The sequence below is a fragment of the Aptenodytes forsteri genome, unplaced genomic scaffold, assembly GCF_000699145.1.
Source record: "Aptenodytes forsteri isolate BGI_AS27 unplaced genomic scaffold, ASM69914v1 Scaffold53, whole genome shotgun sequence".
Classification (NCBI taxonomy): domain Eukaryota; kingdom Metazoa; phylum Chordata; class Aves; order Sphenisciformes; family Spheniscidae; genus Aptenodytes; species Aptenodytes forsteri.
Window position 1 is genome coordinate 12973346 of NW_008795909.1, and position 26031 is coordinate 12999376.

General features: G+C 33.9%; 1 protein-coding gene across 1 annotated transcript in view; it reads left to right on the plus strand.

Moving 5' to 3' along the window:
- The window catches only part of ERC2 (ELKS/RAB6-interacting/CAST family member 2), a 496513-nt gene that overhangs the window by 219645 nt on the left and 250837 nt on the right, over nucleotides 1-26031 (plus strand). The window contains exons 9-12 of the mRNA XM_019473456.1: nucleotides 10482-10619; nucleotides 18944-19084; nucleotides 19640-19780; nucleotides 23424-23459. Of these exons, the coding sequence (XP_019329001.1) occupies nucleotides 10482-10619; nucleotides 18944-19084; nucleotides 19640-19780; nucleotides 23424-23459 (456 nt within the window). The remainder of the gene's footprint in view (nucleotides 1-10481; nucleotides 10620-18943; nucleotides 19085-19639; nucleotides 19781-23423; nucleotides 23460-26031) is intronic.

Here is a 26031-nt window from a genome sequence, read left to right on the forward strand (position 1 = left end):
AAAAGATGGCAGCAGACTTTTTAGCAGGGCCTGTTGCGACAGGACAAAGGGGAATGGCTTTAAACTAAAGGGGGGTAGATTTAGACTAGATACAAGGAAGAAATTTTTTACGCTGAGGGTGGTGAACCACTGGCACAGGTTGCCCAGAGATGGTGGACGACCCATCCCTGGAAACATTCAAGGTCAGGTTGGACGGGGCTCTGAGCAACCTGATCTAGTTGAAGATGTCCCTGCCCACAGCAGGGGGGGGTTGGACTAGATGTGACCTTTAGAGGTCCCTTCCAACCCAAACTATTCTATGATTCTATTCCCTGTTGCCCAACACTTGTCTTTACAACTTCCCTGCTGCCCCTCTCTTCCCACCATCTGTAAACTTTGAGACCTGCTGTAATTTTTTTAATCTGGGCAGAGGCCCCCAAGTCTTCCTAATTGATACAGAGATTATGGGAATGACAGGATACAAACTAAACAGTATATCACTGTTCATCTTAAACGATCTGTACTAAAAGTATAAGTATGCCAAAGCAGCTTTTTTCTACATGTGAGTTTACATTAGAGTATATTAGAGTATATGTACTTCTCTGACTTGCATACTACGTAGTGTAACAGTTTTCATGCAAAATCTTCTTGAAAAATTCTTGTGTAAGCTAACATATCCTATTTTATATGCACCTATACCAAATAGTACAAAACTCGCCACGAGTAACAAATGGTCAGATTCAAATACCTGAAATGTAGGATTGAGCAGAAAGGTATGATTTTTCATGGTTAGCTTGGAGAAGTAATACAGGTCATATTTTCAGGTGCTCTCAATGTGCAATTGGGCTAGACTTCAAAAAAAGTTCAGCTATCAGTCATTACCCTGTAACATGTAAAATGTTGTGAGATGTAGGAATTCATACCCAGCCAACCCAGCTTGAAAATCTGGCCCTGAATATATACAGGCGGTTGTTATAAGAAGCATTAGGTTGTTAAGAATGAATGTCCACCTCTTCGTGTGTCATAACTGGAATTATGTGTTAGTCCATTTTGTATTATTATATTTACTATCTGGAAAATACCTATTGCATTTTGAATTATATCACAATAAATACATATAATGAGAGCAAAAACTTTTCAATGGATGTCTGACAAGACTGTGAGTCCTGCTTAGAAGAGTCCAAGAGTCAAGCTGTTTTGTTCTGAGAATTTATTAGTCCCTGAAGAGAGGGAGACAGAGACTGAGTATTTCCAGATACACAAGTGGATATTATCAGCCCAGGCTTCTTTTGGCTAGTTTCCTGGTGAAGGTTAATTTTAGCATTAAGTTCCAGCTCTTTCTCAGCTGGAGTCTGGCAACAGAAGCCAAGCTTTCAGTCCAGGAGCTCCTTTCTCTGTGACAGCCTTCTCCTCTTTTGGCTCAGTTTGCCCACTGACCTGCTTTTATAGCCCTGTAAAAGTATCAGCTGACTTGAGGGCAGATCCCTTCCCTAAGAAGCCCTAGGGGAGTTTTCTTCTCTCTCTATGAAAACTCAGCACACACGTCTTCTTTCTTAATGCTTGCTGATTCCTCTGAATCCTTCCTGTTACCCATACATTTGAATCCTTTATTATGGAAGGAATCTAGAATCTCACAGTAAGTAAAAATGGGTGAAATATTTCCTGCAGTGATTGCACAATAAAACAAAAACCCATGCTTGTTTTGGAAGAAAAAGAAGAAAAGATATTTATAACTTTTGATCCCCAATTTTGGTTGCATTTATGTCTATTTATTGATGCAATAGGATGCTCTCAGTTTCTACATGTACATGTGCATGAGATAGTAGGCTGATGTTTCCAATTATAGAATAACAAGATTTGTTTTTATTTGTTTCTTTAAAATGAAAGAAAAAAGCAAATAAAAACTGAAAGCCACATTGGAAAATAAGTATCTGAATTCTCATTAATGGCTTTGAAAATATCTCAAACTTTGCAGTTTGAGAGAAAAAGATATGAAAGACATTTATGCAGAGCTTGCTGCCGTTACTAAGAATTCAAACAGGAAGTATAACATCTACAAGCAGAGGAATCCCTGTCCTGGTTATTCTGCTCTCTCCTCCTGGAGGCTTTGTTGGTGCTGCATGAAACAGAAGAATTGGTAGAGTTCTGGTGACAGACTTGGGAGTTTATGAGATAGCAACTTCTGGTGCTGCCATCTTCTTCTAGTTTTTATCTTCATGGTTGTTAGAAATTTATGCATCCATTTGATATTTTTTTCTGGGCAGTCTTTTGTTGAGTGTCTCTTGTTTAGAGATGATAATTTTTTGCAGTAAAGGCATTTGATGACATAGTGGTGGAAGTGGCTGACATATTTCAGACTTCAGTTTTCAAAAATATATGCATGCTGACTTTGAAATTATTTTCATTCTCTGTTTGGATTGTAGGTTTTGGTATTGTTCATACAAAAAAATGTTGTGTATATCTTGAAGTAGAACTAAATTTAATCCCAAGAAGGCTTGAATACACCATTTCTCATATTTTATTTAGAAATGTTTTTTGATCTGATTGTAATTAGGTAGGTAATGTTGATCCTTCTGATCAAATCAAATTATAACTGCCCTTTACTTTTTCTTTCATGTTTGATGCTGCTGCCAATGTTTATTACTTCTTCATAGCTTTTATACCTCTCCCTTCCTGTCTCCTCTTCTTTTTTTTTCTTCATTCCTTGAAAATTCCCATCTCCAGATGTCAGCATCTGTGTAAACTCTTGTTTTTGTTTGTCTGGTATTTTCTTTATGTTTGGTTGCTACTACAGCTTTTGTGTTCAGTAGTAGGAGTATCCTTTTTTCATCTGAAGTACTGTTTTCTGTATTCTGGTCTTTGTTCACATATTTGTTATAATTTCCAACTCTCTCTTCTAGAGGCGTGATGTCATCTTTGTCTCTCATCTTGCGTGTCCACTTTCTCTCTAATGGTAGTATCTTCAGATATTTTTCTTCCTTATTCAATTGCATAAGGAGTTAGCCATACACACTGCATAGCTTATTTCTTTTGAAGAGCGTATGAAGTTGATAATCTCTGTCTCATGTCCTGTTGGCACTATTGTAATTTTACAGATTCAGCTTCATAAGTTGTTGCTTGTGAATAAACAAACAAAAAAAAGAGTTTCCCTCTCTTTTCTGCATTATTTCATACCAGGTGCAAACATATTATATGCATCTCCATTATATCAATTTGTTTTTCCGTTAACTTTTTATGTGGGTTAATTTGCAGTATGCATTTTAATGCTTTATTTAGTACATTAGTGACAGTTTTTGCAGGTTAACAGGAAATTGGAGATAAATATGTGAGTGAGTAGCTTTCATAAAATCTTGGATAGTCCTGCAATACAAGTGGTAACAAACACGAAGCAAGCACTCTTCTCTAGCTCAGAATTTCAGCTGAATTCACAGTGCTTATTTTTTGAAGAGAATTTATTCTAGCCGTTGAGCAAGGCAGAGATCAAATTCTCATGCAGTCTTTCACAATTGTCTTTACACTGAGCCTTGCCTAACAAAATTAGTTGTACTTAGTATGTCATCCTAAGACTTGACATTTGTTCTCTATGAAATGGTACACTTGGCTTACTTATCATGTCAATGCATATTACAAGGGACAGTGTAAGTCCATGGGGTATAGTTTCCCCATAAGTTCTTGGTTGGCAGTGTTAATGCTGGATAATAGTAGCATTTTGTAAGTATAGAGCAAGGTATGTCTTAGGTAAGTTATTGGTTTTTGTGTTGTTTTATTGGAGCTATTTCATAGAGAATTGTTTTAAAATGGCATTATATACATTAATACAATAAATCATGTGATAACATTACCCAACAAAATGTGGTGAAAAAGAGAGTTGAATTGATTTCACTGAGAAAAAAATTATGGCACAAGTGCTTCAATTTCATTGTGAAATGATGTAGTATTTTATATTGCAGTATTTCTGTGAAGACATCAATTAGAATTTGAAGCCTTATTTTGCTTAAACACTATAAACTAACATCCTCCTGGCCCAAAGCACTTGCTACTTTGTTAGCGACAAGTTCACGTGTAAAGATTAGCAACTTCAAATGAAGCAAAAGGGAAGATGATTCTGTTATATTGGATAAAATGGCCATGACCAGGTGGTTCTTAATTATGTAAATGTAGTGGGTAAAAAAAAAAAAGTCTTTGATGGTATAAGAATAATGAACAACCATAAAGGTATGTTTTCAAACCGCAGTGTTAATCTGATCAGCTGTGTAATCCTAATAGCAAAAACTCGATGAGCTTGAAGAAGCAGAAAATGTGTTGTATAGAAATGCTGTAACTTTGGAGGGAAACAATGTAAGTGTACCTCAGGAAAAATATTCTGTTTACCTTTTTTTCTGGTTTCTTATTATGGCCTTACATCTTTTTCTGTTTTTAAGCTTGTCAAGTAGATTAAAATTCTGAAGGATTAAATTCTTTCCTGCTTGGATTATGTGAGTTGGGAAGGTAGCAATAGGGTAATTACTAGCTCATGCCACTTCACTATTGCTCTTGTCATCAGGTTAATGTGAGGGCTGATGTCCGAAGCAGCATTTGCTTCATTAGCTCCTTTGTGACAGTCACTGTGCAGCTGCACTTTGCTACTTTGAACTGTAGTCCTGAAGGAAGGTTGAGGTAAAAACTATTCAGACAGAGCAATTGTCTTTTGTGAAAACCTTGCAGGCCCATTGATTTGGAGACTGCTTTCTCCTCGGGCACACACCATATCCATGGTTGGAAATGTTGTTTTACATAACCTAAAGGGTTGTGTAAAATTTATGGACAGCTTTACAAATACCTTTACTGTCTCTGATTTAGTAATCCACTATCATATTGACAGTGTAGGATTGAGCTGGTTGTATGCTTTGGGCCATCTAAAATATCTGATGTTTAAGAAAGTCTTGTGGGGCAAAATAATGAAAGAATATAAAGCTAAAAGATACCATTGAACCATGAGGTATATTGGAATCTGAAGTAAGTACAATGCTGCTCTATTACTCCAATTTGGCAAATAAAAATTTGGAAGGTAGTAACAGGAAGGTACTCTGGAAATATTTTAGATTGAGAACATATTGTGCAATAGGCAACTGTAGGTAGAGACGCTTTATTCTACTGAGAAATAATCAAGTGTTTTGGTAGCTATTGGAACTGCTTATGAAATCCAAGAGTATTTTATCATGTCATAAGATTAGCAAGCTTTTTTCCAATTACGTTGGTAAAGCCAGAGATTAGTGCAAATCTTACACTTCAATAAATATATTTAGTTGCAAGCAGCAAAACCCTGTTTTATAATATTTTAAAAAAGTTTTATATTATAGTATTATTTTTCAATATAACATTTATTTTAATTTTTAGAATCTAAATGTTTATATATTTTTACTTTTGAAAAAAATATTCCTAATTAATGCTTGTCTGTCTACCTACTTAAAAGGAAAAAAAAAACAAAGTCAAAGGTAGTGGTACTGAATGATGAAGCACTTTTGGGGCTAGGCTCTTTCAAAACAAAAGACAACTCTGCAATGTCAAACTGTTGAAGCAGAAGTTGCCTTTCAATGAACTCTTTTTGTTAATTGAAATCCTGCTTAAACTGAAAAATATATTTAGGTCATATCATGAATGTTAGTGGAAAGCTATGGAGCCATAGCTTCCCCCTCTTGCCCCACAGGCTGAAACTTCAAATAGCTGCCTTAAAGCCTGTTAATGTAGTTTTTAAAATACTTTGACTGACTTGATATTTAATAACTGTACATCATTTGTTAAAAATTTCTGGCTAAAAATCTATAGTGCTTTCCAAAAACTATATCTCTGTATATTGAGCTTTCAGGTAGTAATATTTTTACAGTCATGGGAGCGAAAAATTATTTCTTTTTTTTCTTTTTTCTTTCTAACTGGTCATTCAGACTAAGGATGGGTATTTCATTACAAATTATGCGCGCGCACGCGCGCACACACACGTAAATGAATGGAGATGTTCGGACATTTGTAGATACATCTATTTTACTGAGTCACTACCAAAGCTGGTTTCATGTTCTGGGATATACTGAGATGTGTCTGAAAAGGACCATATGAGACAGAACATTTATCATGAGTCTTACTAATAAAGATAAATTGTGTGTAAGTAGACATTTAGAGTATTTGCATTTGAACTATCCCTAACTATTTTTTTCTGTTTCGATTAATAGTTACATTTTTTTGTCTTTTGTTATGTATATCTATGAGGCAGCAGCTAAAGTTTGAGAATGAATACTAAGGTTTAAGGTAGTCATAGTTAATGTTCATGTTGGGTGAATGCTGTTGTTTATTATTTTTTTTTCCTCAAAATTCCACTAACTGTTTAAAGTCGAATGTAATAGTACTTGTGAAATTGTTCAGTAGAATTTGTTTTCTTAAAATATTAAGATTTTTTTTTTAGTAAATAATGAAAATGATATATACAAAAGTTCTGTTTCCTCATGTGTGTTTCAATTTAAAGTTTAAACTAAACTAAACTTATATTATTGATCTACTTCACTGCTACAGACATAACCTGTGTTTTAATATGAAACAAATCTCAAAGAGTTCTGCCTAGAGAAATTTACAACAGAGCAAAATGAATTTTAGGATTAAAAAAGCCAGTGTTACAAAATACTTATTGTCTGAATTATTTAAAACTCAAATACAGAGCAGAGAGGAAAATATATGGAGTTAAGTTTAGGTATATGACTTTACGGTTTCACTAGCTAGGCCTAGGAAGTCTCTGATAAATTCTCTCTTACACTGCCTTAAACTTTCTTATACTTTAATGCATACCTCTAAAGGCAAATTGTTATAGCGTGGAACATTGTCTTTGATTATATAATTTTCTTGCAAATTCCAGAGTACTGTACCTTAATTTTGATAATGAAAGTAATTTTCTTTTGAGAACTTGGGTTACTGTAGAATTTTAAAGCCTGTCTGTGGGTGAGATTTAATTTAATCCCTTGAGTATTCAAGAAGCATTCCTGAGACCGTCGCCAGAAAGTGGCAAGATTAGCACTTGCAGTTTATTGACAGGATACCTCGTAGGAAAGACATTTATCTGTAAGGGTATTGTTTTTTAAAAATTAATAAAGTCTGTCTTAAGCTCTGGGAATATACACACTTTCTGAAATACAGAAAGAATGGAGCAGTTTCTTTTCATACAGCTCATGGCACAGGGACATAGCAGTTTAGAGAGGTAAGAATTACATGTTGACAAAACTACACAGTAACTAATTTCCTATCAGATAAAAATATAAGTGCTTGAGGATTAAGAAAGTCTTAACAGTCCCTGTCATAAATTGAATTCAGGCATGCTCAAAAGTAAGTCATTATTCAGCAATAAAATTGTATCCTTACATATATGCCTGTACCCAAATAAATGTTGGAGAATGACAGAGGTTACCAGAGGGTTTGTTGCTTTTTCTGGGTTTAAAAATCCCAGGAAGAACTAAATCATATCTTGTGTTCCAAGATTTTAGCATGTGAGACTGCTCAGTCTCTTTGCCTCCTGTAACCTTTTTGCGAGAACTCTTTGTGATTAACTGGTCATAAAATCTTGTCTGCGTTAGCAGATCTTTACTAATCCCATGCCCATCCCAACAAACAAACAAATACTCTGTGGTACTGATTCTACTTTCATATACCCCAGTGTGGTCCTGTTCCCATCCAAGTATTTCCTTCAGATTTATATAGCACAAATAGAAGAATAATCAGATCCTTTCCTCTTATTTTATCTATGGACTACTCATTGAGTGACTTATTTTAAAGCAGTTGTGATTCAATGGGGATGTTTTTAATTTGCTGCCTGTTCTCTTTACCTCTGAGGAAAGAATTTTGTAAATGCTGAATAATTTTAGAACATGTTTTCTTGGTTAAGGGTTGGATCATATTTTAAATTAGTTTTAAGAGGAAGGAAATCGTGTAAATGCTGTGGAATTCAGATAAGCACTGTGTATAGGAAATAAGTACTTTAATTTAGGGTGCCTAGAATTGGTAGGTCAAGCTGATGATAATAAAGGACCAGATCTTAACTTTGTTTCAAAGAACATGTAATCAATATTCTCTCTCCTGTTCTATTTCCTTTTTGCTTGAGAAATTATTTTGAAGCTGAAATGTGCAATTGCTTAAGTATTCCACAGGGTGTCATGAGGTAGTTGTTAGAATCATTATTACTTGGATGAAACTAAAGAAAGAAACATAGTGTGCAGTCCTCTGAATGCCAGTTACTGTAATTTTAGATGTGAGTAATACACATGCCATAAAATAAAAAGTTCTTAACTCATTAACACATGTATCTTATTTCTGTATCTGTATAAAATAGACACACGACGAAAAATATTATGAGGGGTCGTTTACAAGAGTGAGCTATTCAGTGTCAGGTCTTCCCAAAAAACCTTTCTGTATATACCTTAGTATTTTATAGTTTACAAAGCAAGTGGAATCTTTGGCCCATAGCAGTAATAAGTTCTTAACATTAACACATGTATCTTATTTCTGTATCTGTATAAAATAGACACACGACGAAAAATATTTTATGGGGTCGTTTACAAGAGTGAGCTATTCAGTGTCAGGTCTTCCCAAAAAACCTTTCTGTATATACCTTAGTATTTTATAGTTTACAAAGCAAGTGGAATCTTTGGCCCATAGCAGTAATCTGACATACCAAACTATGTATATTAAAAAAAAAAAAAAAAAAGAAAAAAGAAAAAAGGTACAATACTTGTTTTTGCCATACCGTTATATAGAATTTCTAATTGGAATGTGCTCCTCCAAATTTACTTTCAAATTTTATTTAACTTTTATTTTATTTTTTATTTCATTTCTTTTAAAATTTAAATTTATTTAAACAAACTTTATACAGTGCACACAGCTGTACTGTGGATTTTGATTTGTTAATTATAGATATATATGATGTCAAAACTTAACTTCAGACTTTTTTTCCTACACATGTATAATGTAGTAGGAGGAGAATTTTTACCAAAGTATGCCCCAAATTAAAGTTTGTTTGATTATGGTGATACATTTTTGCATATGGAGACCAAATTTTTATTGACATAACTGTTGACTTCTGTGGAGCTGCACATACATTGAATTCAGCTTCAGATTTGTAAAAGAATCTTTAAATACAGTTTAACAGTAATTATGAAGGATCCTGCTTCTGTTAAAATCTGAATTGCTTTAAATGGAAATTATATTGGCCATGAGAAAAATTACATTACTTTATGAAATGAACAGCAAAACTTCATTCATTTCAGTAGCAACAGAACACAATCCAGAATGTAAAATCACTGATGAAAGTAAGAATTTGAATCTCTGTTGACAGTAATAATTTGTCTAATTTTGACAGCATATTTAAAACCTGTTTTGAACAAATGATACCTTATGGATTTAGGCATATTTTGTCATATTATATAAAGTGGCATACTAAAATAATAGACTAGTTAATTTTCTTGTTACTATTTATTTGTGCTAAGTATTGTGGAACAAATTTTGGGTTTATGCCAGTGGCATAATAGTGAGTGGTACTGAGAGCATAGGATGAAGGGAGGTTGATACTTTTGACAGACATTAATAAGATTTTATGCATATGACATACCACACATCCTCTCTGCATTATGCCCAGAAGGTCATAGTGCCTTACAGCCACAGAAGGTGATTGCCATGACAATCAGAAGCTGAGTGCTTTTATTCAGATTTGCTTCCAAAATCCGCATGGTCTTGTGGACAATTGTTTGTGCAAAACCATTCTGACTTAACCACTATAAATCATGACCTGTTTAACAAACCAGTGTGTTTATAGGTACCTTAGCAGTATGTTTAAATACTTGCTAGAGGAAGAACTAGACCTGTTTAAAGCAGTTTTAATATCCAAAATAGTGACATACCTTAAATCTTCTTGGAGATGAAGAAAGTGAATGGAAATGGTGGCCTTTGGGCTTTTGGGTTGTTTGGGTTTTGGGTTTGGCTTTTTGAAATATAAACATACTGATCCCTGTCCAGGTGAGTTTCCTTTACAGCAGGGCATTGTGCAAGAAGAGGTTTTTAGATAGGTAGGTTATCATCTTTCTTCTTCTTTGGTTTAAGGCTCACTGAACTCGCTTTGCCTCTCCCTTTCTTTGTCCTTCTTATTGCAACTAGAATAATCTAAAGGGGTAATTCCACACATACTTTGAATTACTGAGATAATGCAGTACCTTAAACCAAAGTGATTAATATCAGAAAATATTTAAATAATAAAATACCTGACTGCACTGAGACTTTTCCTGTAATTTATTAGAAATGATACTTTTTAACAAAGGAAAACAAAATAGAAAGGGCAGAAGTTAAACTGTTGATACTATACCATATAAAAACTTGGCAGTATACCGAGGCATATGTATCATATGTGTGATATGTATACATTCAGTTGATCCTAGCACCCAAGTCCCTCTTTGAGTGTTAAAACAAGGTTGATGAATATTATGATCTGTTTTTATTTTCAGATTGAAAATCTACAGGAACAACTTAGGGACAAGGACAAACAACTAACTAATCTAAAAGACAGAGTGAAGTCATTGCAGACGGATTCTAGTAACACAGACACAGCACTAGCAACTTTAGAAGAAGCTCTATCAGAAAAGGTAATGTTTTCTCATGGAAGAACATTATGTGCCGCTCTTGTGAGTGAAGTGTGTCCAGAAAATGTCTTTTTAAGTTGGTCTGGCACCTGTAACAAAGCCTGTGGGCCTTGTCAGGAAAGCAGGTGGCTCTGTTCTGGTAGGATGAGCAAGGGGTGATTCCCGGCTGATGAACTGAAGCAGGACTCTGAGGTAAAGAAGGATGTCCTTTTAAATGAGGATGGAGTAGATGGTCCAGGACATGGGAAGATTTTCCCTTAGTCAATGGGATGAGTGGTTGTTCCCTGAAAGAACTGAAAGTCATGGACACCTGACTTAAAGAAGGTAGAGTTTTGGGTATTTTTATGGCTTTGTGATCTTGAGTCTCCTGTTCTTTTGTCTGTTAAGGAGAGCCTAACTGAAGAGCCAACAGCAAGTGACTGTACCATTACCTTGGCTTGCTGTTAGTACTAATGGTTTCCTACACTTAATTTATAAGAGAAACTGTATTTCATTAAACAATGGAGAATTACTTTTTTTTCTTTAAAAACTATATGCTTTTAATTTGAAAATACCTAGCAGAAGGGATAAATCTGGACTGTTTAAATTAGTGGCAACGTTCCTACCAGTTTCAGTGAGGTCAGGGTTTTTCTTCCGGTTAACTTTGAATACGAGATAATCCCAGTGAATTTATATGCCAAAAAAATTAGTACAAGTATTCACTTTTTGCAGCTCACAGATCTTCAAGTATGTCATTTAAATGTGCGCAGGTGAGTGCAACTAATTAAACTATTATGTACCATTCTGCAGTGTGTAATCTAGGAAGGTATTTGTGACTGTATGACTTTAAAATGCCACTGTGGTGTTGGCACTAACACCTACAATGCTAATGTTGGATTTTTGATTTCTTTGTATGTTTAATCACCTTCCTAACATTTCCTTGGTCAACAACAGTGAAAAAAGTTGGCATTACTATTATTTTTCCTCCTTGTAAACTGGCTTTTCTGGATTAGTCTGTGTTGTCACTTTCCCCAAATGCCCATAGAGTCAGCTGAGAGTTTAAAACAGTCCTTTAACCATCACGTTACTGTTGTCAATGTAGAAAGCAGAGTGAGTGTCACACTGCAAACTTGCCAGTTCTCCTGTGCAACTGAGCATGAAGTAGATCGTCAAAAGCCAAAGAAATCTTGTATCCCATTTTCTGCCTCAGCTATATCTGCAGCACTTCAGAGAAAATGCACTTATGCAATACTTCTTAGCTGGGGTAATTTGCTAAGTTGCAGTCTGTCTTCAATTGTAATGTATTTCTTTGTTGAAAATATTAAATTAATGACAGTTTGCCAGGGTTCATAGTAGAAGCAGCAAGTGTGGAGGCATTGAATAGAACACATATAGTCGTCTTCTCACTATCAGAAATATAAAAGGTTAAGAAGTATTGGGTTAAAACCTAACCCAAATTAATGAGTGGCAATTAGTTGTTTTCAAGTTATTTTGTACCAGTACCATTCTAAAATCTGTTGAAATAAATGTAAACTAATAAATACATGTCAAAGTTTTTATAATTTTGAAGAAGTTTTGCATATCTGAAAATAAAATATTCTATTGTTCTGAAACATAAAAATTGTAAAATTTTACTGAACTCAGGATGCATTATGTTTGAATATCGTAGTGAGGATTTGTCCCAGAGTTTGTCTAAAAATTGTGCTATAGAATTTCTTTGTGTATATGATAACTTGAAATGTGACAACACTAGAGACCCTGAGGGTATGGAAATTTTGTGTCAAGCTTAATTTGATTGCTGTAATAAAGGTTCAAAGTCCGATAAACGACGCTAGTTTTAATGTTTTGGAAAAGTTAGATAAACTTAGATCCTTCTCTGAAATGTATTTTTGCAATTCATGTCGACTTCATTTGGAATTGCATGGATATATACAAACAGACATTTTTTAAAAGAATCAGTGTGATTAGTGGTTTTTCCAAGTGGAATTGATTAGAACTCACATGGGGTCCCTAAGGTTGAATTCTGTACAAAGTAGTCACTTTGCTTACATACAGTCAGCTGAGAATGGCATCTTTCCTGCAGTGTTTGCAGGCTACTCGGAGACACATATACAGTGAATACTATGGGATGTTTTCCTCTGCCACAGAGCTTTCTGTGGTTTTGCAGCTGATGAAGGCAATGGTATCTTTTGTAAGCCAATGCTTTTGAGAAGTGGCCTGAAGCTGAGTTGTGCTATGGTGTCTGGTGACTGTTTCAATCACTTATGGAGAGATTGTTACTTATAAAAGTTAGGTGGCAGTATATAAAGGGAAGAACTGTACGTAAATATGCTTATTGTCCTACATTACTTCAGAAATACTACTTTGTTAACTTAAGGAAAAGATACACAGAATTAGTAAATAATCGCCTTTTTCTACAAAAAAGCTTTATAGCTGAGAGTGTCAATTATTTTATGATGTGCCCAAATCATTATGCAAATTAGTGTCTGTATTAGACAGGAACATATGGCTTGAATTTTAACAGAAAATTTTCATTTGATTGAATTTGTGTTATTTTCCTCTGACTATTTTGCTGTATTTTGAGATCTGTAAGCTTAATTAAATCATTAATATTTGTCCAGTTCCTGAACAGGTATATAACAGTATAGCTCCTACACGGTTACTGGATGATTTACAGTGTCTGGCAAATCTTTTTACAGTTGGGGAATGATTAGTCCATTAGATAAAAAAAAAGGAGAAAAGCAACACTGCAGAGTAGAATTAATATGAGCTTTTGAGAAGAAGGGTACTTGATCTTAGAGCATTAGACACAATGAGGAGGAAGTTTCCAAGGTAAAAGCATCTCTCTGTATGATTTTGATTGTTTATTGTAGAGAGAAATCAGGCACAATTTCTTTCCCATTGTAAGTTTCTTGAAGGCCACACTTTCAAGGGTGGGTTTCTCAGTCTTAAGTGGAGTCTCTGGGATGTACTTATACATTGAAAGAAGCCAGTAGGCATCTTCTAGAAGTTCCCAATGAACTATTACGTCTAGCTTTCTTGTGTCTTCTGGCAGCTAAGTACCTTGACAGTTTGTTTACATATGTGTCTCATTCCTATTTGTGTCCAGCTTTCCAATTCATCCTAGCTGCTCTTAGTGAGTAACCTTTCTTATCCCTGTTTCTGTCTGCAGTAGCGTTCTTAAGACCTGCAGACTTTATCAAGTTATTAACTTTTTCCACTGCAGATACTGGTAGAAATATGGAATAGCTTTTTGTCCAAATGGGACAAAACAAGAACCCTTAGTGATAGTTTCTTATTAACAAAAAAATAATGAAAAAAATACTCCAAGAGCATCATGGGAAGCTCTTTTAAAATAGAAATTCAATTTATTTATACCAGTTTAGTTAACCACAAATCACTAAAATTGAATTTAATTACTTTTCTTAGTTTCTGTAGGAAGAAAAAAATATTAAAACATGATCATATGATAGGAATGAATTATGAAGCTATTTTTAAAGCCCAAAACTCAAATGTTTGAGCATTTATGTTTGTTCTGCATTGTTCTTGAAAATACTCAGATGGAGATTTTGGCTCTGAATTAGAAAATATGGCTCCTTATTCTAATGAAAATAGATTTTTTCCAAGTATCTGTCTCTGATTTTCTTTTTCTTTCATATTTAGTGATTAGGTAGCTTGGTAACACTAAATGAGAAATTACTGTAGACATCATAAAACAGCATCAAAAGTTCATGAAATGGACTCCTTTTATTTTTTTTATTTTTCCGGCAATATTGCTGATATAATTTGTTCTCTTGTCAGGAATCGGAAATGAAGCAGCACAACTTTAGTCACTTTTGAGTGCATTTTAGAACTAAACTGAAAAAGGGATTCATTCAATCCTTTACCCGTAATTTTGGAGCCTCTCCTAAGCACTGAAAATTCTTAACAACAATAAAGGTTACATTGCAATAAACAAAAAATAAGTTTACTGCTATTAAAAAAAAAGTTTGAAAATCAGGACATGCAAAACTGCTATCAGCTTCCTTGATGTTTTAACAAGAAACTTTTCAAAGAATATCTCAGCTCTTGGACTGGCCCAAAGCAGCTCAAGAGGTTGCTTTCATGAAGCTGATATTTATAAAGTTGGTCCTACTGTAGCAGCATACAGCAGATAAGCAATTGAGTATGTCTGATAATAGAGCTATATGCTGTGGCAATTCAGTTCCTGCTTCTGTGATAAAGTGCAAATAGATTAGACCTGTGAGGTCCTAGATTAGTGCATAAGGAAAGCTTGCCAATGCAAATAAGACTGAAACAAGAACACATTGTTGGGATTTCTGCAAGTTAGCTGTTAATCAAGTAAAACATGGTATATTAGGGCCTTTTAACACGTTTTTGACATTTAGCCTCATGCAGCTGACAGATAAATTAGTCTTCTTTTGTGATTGAGAAAAAATTTATACTGTTCATTAATAAGATGAAATAGTGTTAGGTTTAATTTGTTATAGAAGGAAAAAAATAATTTAGGTAAATAAATCTTCAAGAAAGAATTGGTATAAAACTAAGCCTGAATATAACTAAGTGGATTCTGAATGGTTATTAAACTATTCCACTTAGTGGAGGCTGGCATTTTAACATTAATAGTCAAGGAATTAAGAATTCATATTATTTGATACTAGGAATAAACTTGAAGTTATTTAGTATCCTATATCCCTTTCTTGCATGATCTATATGGCAAAAGCCAGCTGATGTACTAGGTTTTTTTTTAAAAATTACTATTTGCTGGTTTTTCATTTGTATAATACTCAACAATGTTGCTGTTGAAGGACCTTCATTCTGTATGAACACATTTCTACCTGAAAATCCTGCCAGGTATGAGTCAAAGGGAGATTTTGCCATTGGGCTGAACGAAGCCAGGAGTTGTGTACATCTGCAGTCGCAGGGGTCTCCGTGCGTAGGCAGTTGATACTGTCCTGGAAGCAGATTTAATTGCACATAGCCTGCTACTTTTAGTTTTGGCCGTATCTTTTTTACTGTATGCTAAGTGGAACGTAATATGTCATCAATGTGTATTTCTTTCTGAATGAAGTAAATAGGGATATGAGTTTTATGTGAGTAGTCAACACTGTTTTCTGTGAAGATTCTTACAGTAATGCTAATTTGGTAATATGTATGTTCAGTTAGCTAGACTGTGAAAGGGAGTCCCTGGTGTCAGGGGAATGCTAGATGCAAAATGAAATTAGCACTATGAACTTCCAGCCCTTTGAAAAGGTTTTCCCTAGGAACCGAGTAGCAAATAATAACTATACCAATATTCTTATTACAAGATTATTCAGTATAGGGCTGATTATTTTCCAGTGTCTAAAAGATTCAAAATACATTTATTTAGAAACTTAAATATAACTACTTATTTGGTAAAGATCTTTATCTAATTTTTTAAAACCTTCTGATAATAATTAACATTAATTTTACTAATACATATAATTACATTATAAAATACTCAATGTGATGCGTTTTTAAAAATTTTGACTGTTGGTGAAACAAATTACTATAGCTGGAAACCAATATTATGTAACTGGAAGAAAAAAATAATTATCACAGGAACATAAATATTTGAAATGGCTCTGTCAGGAATATATCTGAAATATATCACATGGTTTTTCACTTAGGCCTAGTTTCACATCCAATAATAGACTAGTCATATAGCAAGCATCTATGAAGATTAATACCCCACATCTGCTTTTGATACTTGATCTTAACAGCTCATGTTACATAATAAAATATGTTGCATCATAGGTTGTTTGGTGTATAAACATAATGCAAAAGTAAGTTAATTTTTAAATATTTAAAATAAAAATAAGGAAATATAAAAATTAAGACTTAAATTAAAATTCTAATATGCTTAATTGCACTTACGCTGGGGTCGACAATTATCTTTCTCATAAGCAACCACAAACATTAGAGACATTCCAAATAAGTAAAGATCAATATGAGAAGCTGAATTTTTCTATTTCTTGAATTGGCTTTTAAATACTTTCAGGGAAATGCATAACCCATTAAAGTCAAATTGATTTGAGTGTAGCCAAGTTTTAAATCAGTAATTTAAAATAATAAAATATTTATTCAGTTCATAGAGAAACTGATTATCAGTTTTGAACTTTATACATGCAGATAATATGGCATTTAAATGATAGGAGAGTGAACAAATGGGAGATCTTCAACAGATGCTTAGTGAAAGGCAGATATATAGAAGCTGAAAATACAAGGGGACACTTATGGAAAACTTCCCAGTCTTCTGAAAACACTGTGTGTGTTCCATTTTCTAGTAACTAGTTCCTTTGCTATGCAGTATGAAAGGAGGAACAGACAACAAGCAGAGGCAATGGACAGTTGTCAGCAGAGTTGCTGATGTGGTTAGTGTTACAGAGGGATGAATTGTGAAAATGGGGGGAGAGAGACTGAGGAGAAGAGAAACAACCAGTGTTTGAGGTACAGAATCTAGAAAATGTCTCTGCCTATTCCACAGAACCAATGAGACTGGAAAAGACCTCTGGAGATTATCTAGTCCAACACAGCTGCTCAAAGCAGGGTCAACTAGAGCAATTTGCTCAGGATCTTGTCCAGCTGGGTTTTGAATATGTCCAAGGTTGGAGACTGCTGGGACGAAAATCACAGTCTTGAGATTAGGCTCTTTTTTATGCATATAAGTGTTGACAGTCAGCTTTTTGCAAAATATGCCTTGAGCTCTAAAAAACACAGAAGCAATCTTCAGAAGATCCTCTAGGACTTGGAGGAACATCATACCTAGTGTATGGAGGACATGAATGAATAAGCAGGATTGTCTGAACAATATATGCTTTTTAAAAGTCCTGTTACTACTTAAGCTAACCTTGATAATGAATTAACTTTTTTCTTTCATTATAATGACTAAATTTATTACAAATCAGAATGGGATGTACAGCTGCTGAAATGTTGCTTGCATTGTAATGTTTGTTGAGATATAATAACCACAGCTGAGAATATATTGATATGGGCAAAGGTAAACTTTATGTATGTGTGTAGAGTGTATATATATGTGTGTGTGTATATATATCTCTGTATCTCCAGTGTGTGTGTCTGTATATATATGGCAGTATAAGGAATCATGGACAGAGGGAATTAGCATGAGATTTTTCTCTCTTTCTAGTAATATTAGGCTTCCCATCAGTCTTGTCCAGTTCTATGAAATAGTATTTTAAGTATTGATCCCTCTCTTAAACTACTTCTTGGAGATTTCAAGCATAAGTACAAAAGGACTTGAATAGGATCCATGAGTATGCTGATGGTTCTACCTGAGCCACACCACTGGTAGTGTAGAACTTTGTCAGTCAGGATGTAGTTTTGTTCCATGTAGGTTTAACTTTCCTAAATGATGTTGCTTCCACTGCCCCCCTGACTACCACTTCCAAAATGATACTAGTAGTTCTCCTGATACTCTGCTTAAATTGACCTATTCCCAATTCAAATGCAATTCTAGTGGTTATTTTATTTTACCCTAAATATTCCTCTCTGATTAGTATTTGCATCCTTCAAGTATTGGTAGAATGTGATTTTGAAGAATGTAATCAAAGCTTAACAAAACCATACTACTGCATCTGCTTTTTACATTTCACCCTTTGAATTCACCACCCAGTCCTTGACTGGTGACTTTCAACAATCCTTATAACAGTAACTGGAAGTCAGCAAAACATTTTAAAACGTGGTTGAGTTTAAATGTGTGTAGGGTTACTGTTAATTAGATGGAGAAAAATATTCATTTGGATATTGTAAGTTGTATCACGGTACTTTTTATGTGTCTTGGACAACTTTTTTTTTGTCCTCTCAAAATATGATACATGTAAACTGTAAGTTACTGATAGTTAGCAAGTGATTGAGTTCTAATTAGATTTGGAACCTTGAAAACTTCTTGCAACCACTACAGAGGCTACTAGCATTCAAAAAACATAACCAAATTCAAGCTGAGTAAACTAGTCATGGCCTCTCTGTTTTGAACTTTTATTCGAGACTTCAATCACTTATGAATACAGGAAATACATTACTGAGATGAATAACTTTCCATATCTATCACAAGACTAAACATATTCGTATCAGTATAGATATTTAATGAAGTTTCAGTACTATGTTACTCTTATCAAGTCTTTAAAACCTTGATCTGATGCTTTTGAAATCAGGGGAAATCTTGCATTGACTTTAATACCATTGACTCAATCATCCTTTGCTTCTGAAGGTTGATTTTTCTAAGTGCTACTTAATGTAAAGAAATTTTATTCTGTCTTTTCTTAAAATGATTCCCAACTTTCCCATTTTGCAATTCTTTCTCTTGTTAGGAAAGAATTATAGAGCGCTTGAAGGAGCAAAGGGAGCGAGATGACAGAGAAAGACTTGAAGAAATTGAATCTTATAAAAAAGAAAACAAAGACCTGAAGGAGAAAGTTAATGCTTTACAAGCTGAACTGACAGAAAAAGAGGTCAGTCTTTTCAGTAAAATCTATGTTCTTCTATCTATGTCATTATGATGAAAGAAAATGCATTAAGATTACTCTTGAATCATTTTAAGTACTGAAATTCTGCCACTTCAGTGGTCAGCTTCTGAACTGCTGTTTTCTTAAGCATTCTTCATAGTCCTCACTTTTGTACATAAAATATTGCTTCAGTTTTTGCATAGTTGTGTGTCATTATCTCTATTTTTCCTTTACATAAGCCTCCAGGAGGCTCAAATATTCCATTGTTGCTCCTGTTTTCATTTGTCAGTTAGAGCAATAGACTTCAAAGGAATTGTACCTCCAGAACATAATGTCAACTTGTATGTATTATGAATGTTTCTATGTTTCACTGCATGCCAGCTCCTGTGATTCCAATTGGTTGTATTCTCAAAACGGTGTCTTTCGCTATCAATGCTTATCTTTGTGTCAACTCTTTTTGGGGAAGGGGAGGGGGAACAGGATCCAAGTGATTACTAAGTTGGCAATAAGTTAGTGTCCTGTTGACGAGGAATTAACTTTTTACTCTTGGTCATTTTTCAGTCTAGTTTAATCGATCTCAAAGAACATGCATCTTCATTGGCATCAGCAGGGCTGAAAAGAGACTCCAAACTTAAGTCTTTAGAAATAGCCATAGAACAAAAGAAAGAAGAGTGTAGTAAGTTGGAAGCACAGTTGAAAAAGGTAAGTTCTGTCTTAAAACAAACAAACAACAACAATCAGAAAAACAAAAATCAACATCTCACACCCTTATTTTGCAAAGATGAACTTATTTACTCTTCTGGAGTAAATCTAAAATCTACTCATCTTATGCTGTTTGCTGATGCTTGCATCAAATACTGCTAACTTTTTCTTAAGAGGCTTGTACCAAAGCCACTAGTGAGCCTCAGAAATTATCTTGAATATCTACTGAGGAAATTCTGAGAAGCTGCTACAAATAAATGAACTGGGAGCAGGACATTGGAGGGAAAGTAGAAGGGCAGAAAGAAATTATCAAACCAGTAATTTGTATGTATATGAATTTATACTGCTATTAGAAGTATACTGAAATGTTTGTAGCATGGGAAAAAATTAAAGGCTCATCCAAGAAATGCTGTACTTCCTAATCAAAAAAATTCTGCTTCCAAAATGGAGACTCTAGCTAGGTTTTATTTTGGCATTTTTTTGGCTTTGTTGGTGAACACGTTTGCGATAATTAAGCAAAATAATGCATAGTTTATCTCAGCTAGCAATTCAGTATTTCTATTCAGCAAGTAGTGGAAGCAAGCATTTAAAGGAAAACATACAAATCCTATATTTTATAACATGGTTTAATTTAAATTGATGCATTAAAGTAGTTTTTGCTTAAATGATTTGCGAGTTTGTTGATGCTTTTTCTGCCATACATTGTTTCTTTGACCTTTTTCTGTGTCATTTGGTAATGTCTGCTCTCATTGTTTGAACGCCAATCTCATGACATATTTGATGGGTTTAGGCATTATGTTTGCCTTCTGCAATTCATGACTAAGTGTATGTCAAACTTTTTTTTTTTATATTGATATCTAATGTTTCATTTTCTAGAAAAGAATATTTATTTGTTCTATGAATGTTACCAATGTTAGGATAATATTCTGACACTCTTTTTACCCAGGTTGAGTAGTATCCTGCTCTGTGATTAAGCAGTGTTTCAATAGCCTTGCCTGTGAAGAAGGTGTAAAGGATACCAGAGTGTAAACCTTATACTTCTATTATTTTTTAATTCAGAACAAATATGTGCAATTAGGTGCCTGTGTTACATGTTTAGTTGTGGAGAGTAAGGAAGGGAATCTTTTTCAATAAACATGTACAAAAGCTTTTAATGGAAACACAACTACTTTAAATGTTTGATAGCTTATAAATGCTATTGATGTCAGAATGAAAATATCCAAAGAAGCTATTTCTCTGGAAGTCCTTTATTTTGTTTTCTTTTGTTAGAAAATGTGTTTGTTTACTTTGCACTTAACTAAAAAACACAGTTCATTACAATCTGAAATACCTTATTTTCTTAATTTAAAAGACTAGTTAAAAAAACCCTAAAAGCACAGATCACTTAAAAAAAAATAATCAAAATCCTTTTGAAGGACTTGAAATCCTAAGTCAATCTTTTATGACTGTAGATATAAACGCATCATACCATCATGGAAAAATAAGCACTTATAAAAGTCAGAGGGTGTCTGGGACGTCTTTCATATAAAAAGGGAGTATGTTCCCTGTGTATAAATACAAAGGATTATTAAATGAAAGTTGAAAACATAATAGTTTTATTATATCATAAATACAGCATAAAGGCCCAATGGAAATTCACCCAACATTTGTAGGAGACCAGGTATTTCCACAATAAAATGTAGTTACAGCCTTCTTTGTGGCCATGTTTAGTTGAACAGAAACAGTGACTGTTAATGATAGTAGACTCCAAACAGTAATTTTCAATTCACATATTCTCTAATAAAATACTTTATATTCAAACCTGTAAATATCCTGTGTTAAAAGTAATTGGTCCCCAGAAACCCACCTTCACCATGTTTTCACTCCTTAGGAAACGAACTGAAACAGAAATCTGGGTTATTCTTGCATATGTCTGAGTTAGAGTAGGAGGGAACATCAACATAGTTTGGAGTAAATTAACCTGCATGTCCCATAGGTGTGCTTATGTATGAACCACTACGGAAGCTAGAAGGAATGGGCAGAGTTTATATCTATTTTTCAAAAGTGACTCCAAAGGGCTCTCTGTTATTTTGAGAAATTTGAATGCAGCTTACACATTACTCCTCTCTAAAAATATCATAGAGAAAGCACTTTTCATTATGGTATTGTGCAATCATCATAGTTTAATGTTGATTTATATGTTTTAACAAATTATACTAATAAATATGAAGATAGTATCCTGTGCACATTTGCTAGGAGTTAGTTTTCCATGAGCACTAATGGTAATAAGTGCTATGCCTGAAAGAAAACGTGTACAAGGGGCAAGTCCAAACAAAATCTGTAAATTTTTTTAAGAAAATTAGTATTGTGCAATCATCATAGTTTAATGTTGATTTATATGTTTTAACAAATTATACTAATAAATATGAAGATAGTATCCTGTGCACATTTGCTAGGAGTTAGTTTTCCATGAGCACTAATGGTAATAAGTGCTATGCCTGAAAGAAAACGTGTACAAGGGGCAAGTCCAAACAAAATCTGTAAATTTTTTTAAGAAAATTATTTTTACAGTTTCTCTTCCCTTGTTTCCTCTCCTTCCTGTTTTAGGAGAGAATAAGATTCATTTATTGATAATAAAGATGTTTTTGATTGGGTCTGATTAGATCCACATATTTTTCAGTATTAGTTAACTGGATTGCTTGCATTTCAGCAGGAAAAAACATGCTGTTTCCAAAACAACTGTTTTAATTTTATAGAGTAGACACATTTCAAAAAGTAATAAATAGGATATTCATAAAGAGTAATTATTCATGTGACCGTGCTATATTTTGGGACACAAAATAATGTTCAAAACCATAGATGTGCTTATTAAACTTTTGTGACAAAGATTATGGATTGAAATCCATAAAATTAAAAAAAAATCATAAAACCCAGCAGAATGCTCAATGCTTTTTTTGCCAAAATTCCACAGACTTTTGGTTGACTTACTTTGTATTCCTACTAGAGAAAGAACAGCAGGAATTACCTAGTAGCTAGCTAAGTGTTTTATATATATATGCGTGCATATATATATAAAAACCTATTATCCACTCTAGAATTTCCTCCTGTTGTTGTTTTTCATTATCTTAAATTTACTTGCTTACTGACATATTTGCAGTTGCTCAAGTACTTTTTGCCAAGCTGTACTGTTTGAAAGTCATTCTGCATAGAAAATTCAGTCTTGTGTTAAACAAAAGGAAAGTAATAAATTTAATGATACAATTTAATTAATCTTTTATTATTACCATCTTTGAAGCTTTGGTGATAAATTGCAGCCTCAGCCAAAAGCACTTCTCGTGATTCATTGCATGAGACCAGCACTTAATGTATCATCAAAAGTGGACACCTTTCTTTATTTCATGGGTTATTTAACTTGAGAAAGGGAAAGTAACACAAACCTTAAATTTCTTACTCCAGCTATTCTTTTTTAGGAGCCAAAGTCAACATTTATGTTTCCCCAGTGCCTCTCACTTTCACCAAGGAATGTTTAGAATCTTAAATTTCTACTTTCTTATGACAAGTTCTTCTGTGCAAATGCACTGGTTTTGTTGAGCTAATGCTGTTTTCCTGGATCTTTCCTTCTTTTCCTGTCTGTGCTTCACTCCCTTCCAACTTTGCAATGTAGCAAGCTGAACAGTTGTTCAATCAGATGTACAATCCAGTAAGTTCTTTTTTAAAATGCCCGCTGTAACATATGAAAGCATGAGGATCCATTACCTTACTGTGTTGTGCTCTTTCTCCGTGGAGCTTTGCAGAATACCTCTGATGCTCACTATGCTATATTCGTAATATCCAAATAAATGAACTTTGTGGACTTCAAGGCCATTTTAAGAATATGAAATGTATTAAATAGGTACATACAGTATTTCTGAGAAAACAAACATCCTAGCCTTTAGGTCCTCAACTTGTCCATTAGAAAAAGCATGCAGATGATTTTGGTTCTTTTTTTTTTTTTTTGCTTTGCTTTGCTTTTTAATTCCTCCTTCTGCAGTACTTTATTTGATCCTTCAAACTTAAATAACTTCTAATTTATTCAGTTCATCTTAAGCGACTGAGTTGATTATGTGAATAGTAATATCTAGGAAGTGACTGGTACTCTTGTCAAGCATCTGTACGATTAAAATAGTTCAGATCAGTTTTACTCATAAAAGACTGTATACATTCTGCATATATATATGTTAAGAATATGGAAACATTGTATTTAATCAAAGAAAATGCTGAAATATAAAATGATGAATGCAAAGGGCAGTATTTGAAAAAGCCAAACAGTATTACTTTGGCTTGTTTAGCATTATTATTCTTGCCAATGTCTGCTTTAATTGCACTTTTGACTTGACTGTGTTCCTTTTTCAATTTGAGGAAGAGCAGTAAGCATTCTCTCTGCAGAGAACAGTTTTCATTTTGTGTCTGAGACTGTTACATTTATTGTGCTGTGAGCATCACAGGACAGAAAAAATGATGTAACTGTAATAGCAATTTACAAGCTATAGTTTACATCGTAATCATAGGTGGAATTACCATGTAATTGGGATAGCATATATAGAAGAACTGGTTTTGTAGCTTAAGTCATGCGATGCTATGCGTTACGGAAGGTATGGCCTTCACTGAAGTGAATGGGAATTTTCCCATTAATGTTAGTGGACCAGGATTCCAGCTTTGGAGTCTATTATTGCTAAGTTTTGGAGCTTCTAACCACGTAATGAACATGTCATGACTTATGCATGGGAAAAGAGAGTCCCACAGAATGTGCTGTATTTACTTTTAAAGTTATTGGTTAACTGTTTTTGGAATCCAGTCATAAATTGATTGTAAGCAGCATAAGACCTGATATTATCACTTTTACCATGCAGCACACTGCTGGTCAAAGAATTTTTCCCTTTGAACGATAAAACCCTGTATCATCTTGGATCATCTTTGTGGTAGTTATGTTTCTATTCATATCATTTGCACTCCTACTGTGCATGTCTTTTCAGACTGGAGTCTTTTATGTGTTAGTTTTTCTCTTGATTTTCATAAATGCTTTCCAGTCATTATTTCAATATCAGTTATTCTGCTGTATGGAATTCGTTTGTTAATACCTAGTCTATTTGTGTGTGGTATTCCAAAGTCAGTCAGTCCTTTTTTAATTTTATTTTTTCTGCCTTTATGTGCTTAATTTTCAAAAGGACAGCCTGTCAGCAGTTCCGAAATAATGGATACAAGATCCTTTTCCTTTGGCACCAGGCAGCAACTGTAGTATATCCATCAGACAGGTTTTCTTAAATAAACTTTTCTTGCTCATCTTATTTCTTCTCCTACTTATATATATCAGTCTACTTTTAACAACGTAAGTAGTAACGATCCTCTTCTTCCCCCCAAAACCACCTAAGGTCTTGAAATGAAATTGTGATTTGATTGAAGTTAATAGCAACATATTCTTTGAATTCCACACGACCAAGATTTCACCTTTGTTCTATCAGATGGCATAATAGCAGTTACCGGAAACATTTTTTTTGTACTGCAAACCATTATGATGCTTTATTTAATAGAATGTTTCCTTACTTTTTTTTTTTGTTGTTTGAGAATAATAGTGTTATAAAAAACCAGATGGCAATCTAATCTTAAAATACTGAAGTTTTAATGCTCTTTTGTTTACATGTGTCAGAGAAATAACAGTCAATCTCTGAGTAGACCTCTTTTAGCCCATGCAGTAATATAGCATTTTTTTTGTGGTGGAATGTGGTTTTTTTTCTACTATGTCACACGGGTATCAACTCCAAGACTTTAATTTATTGTTGAATCTAATGTTTTTAAAATACAGCAATGGATAGAAGTGTTTTATTCTCATACACATTTGGGTGGCAAAGTGGAGATGATATGGAAGGGGTGCAAATCCTGCATACTCTATTGTAAATGATTTCACAATGTGTTCACCTGTGTGAATAAGATGTGAACAGAATTGGGCACACATTTCTTTATGTTTGTTTTGAAAGGTGAACTTTTTGAAATACCCAGTGAATTCTTGTGCAAAATTGATTATAAGAAGTTAGGTGATTGGTTTTGTCCTGTAATGAAAATATAATGATGTACTTAGTTTGGAGTTCTGGTGAACTTTTTTCTGAATAATAAACACTTAATTTTCCAAATGTTCCATCAGAGCAATGTCAGATTAAATTTTAAAGTACTTGTAGAATCCACTCTAAATTGCTTAGAGCAGTCCCTGAAGTTAAATAAAATAACTTTGAATTTTAAGG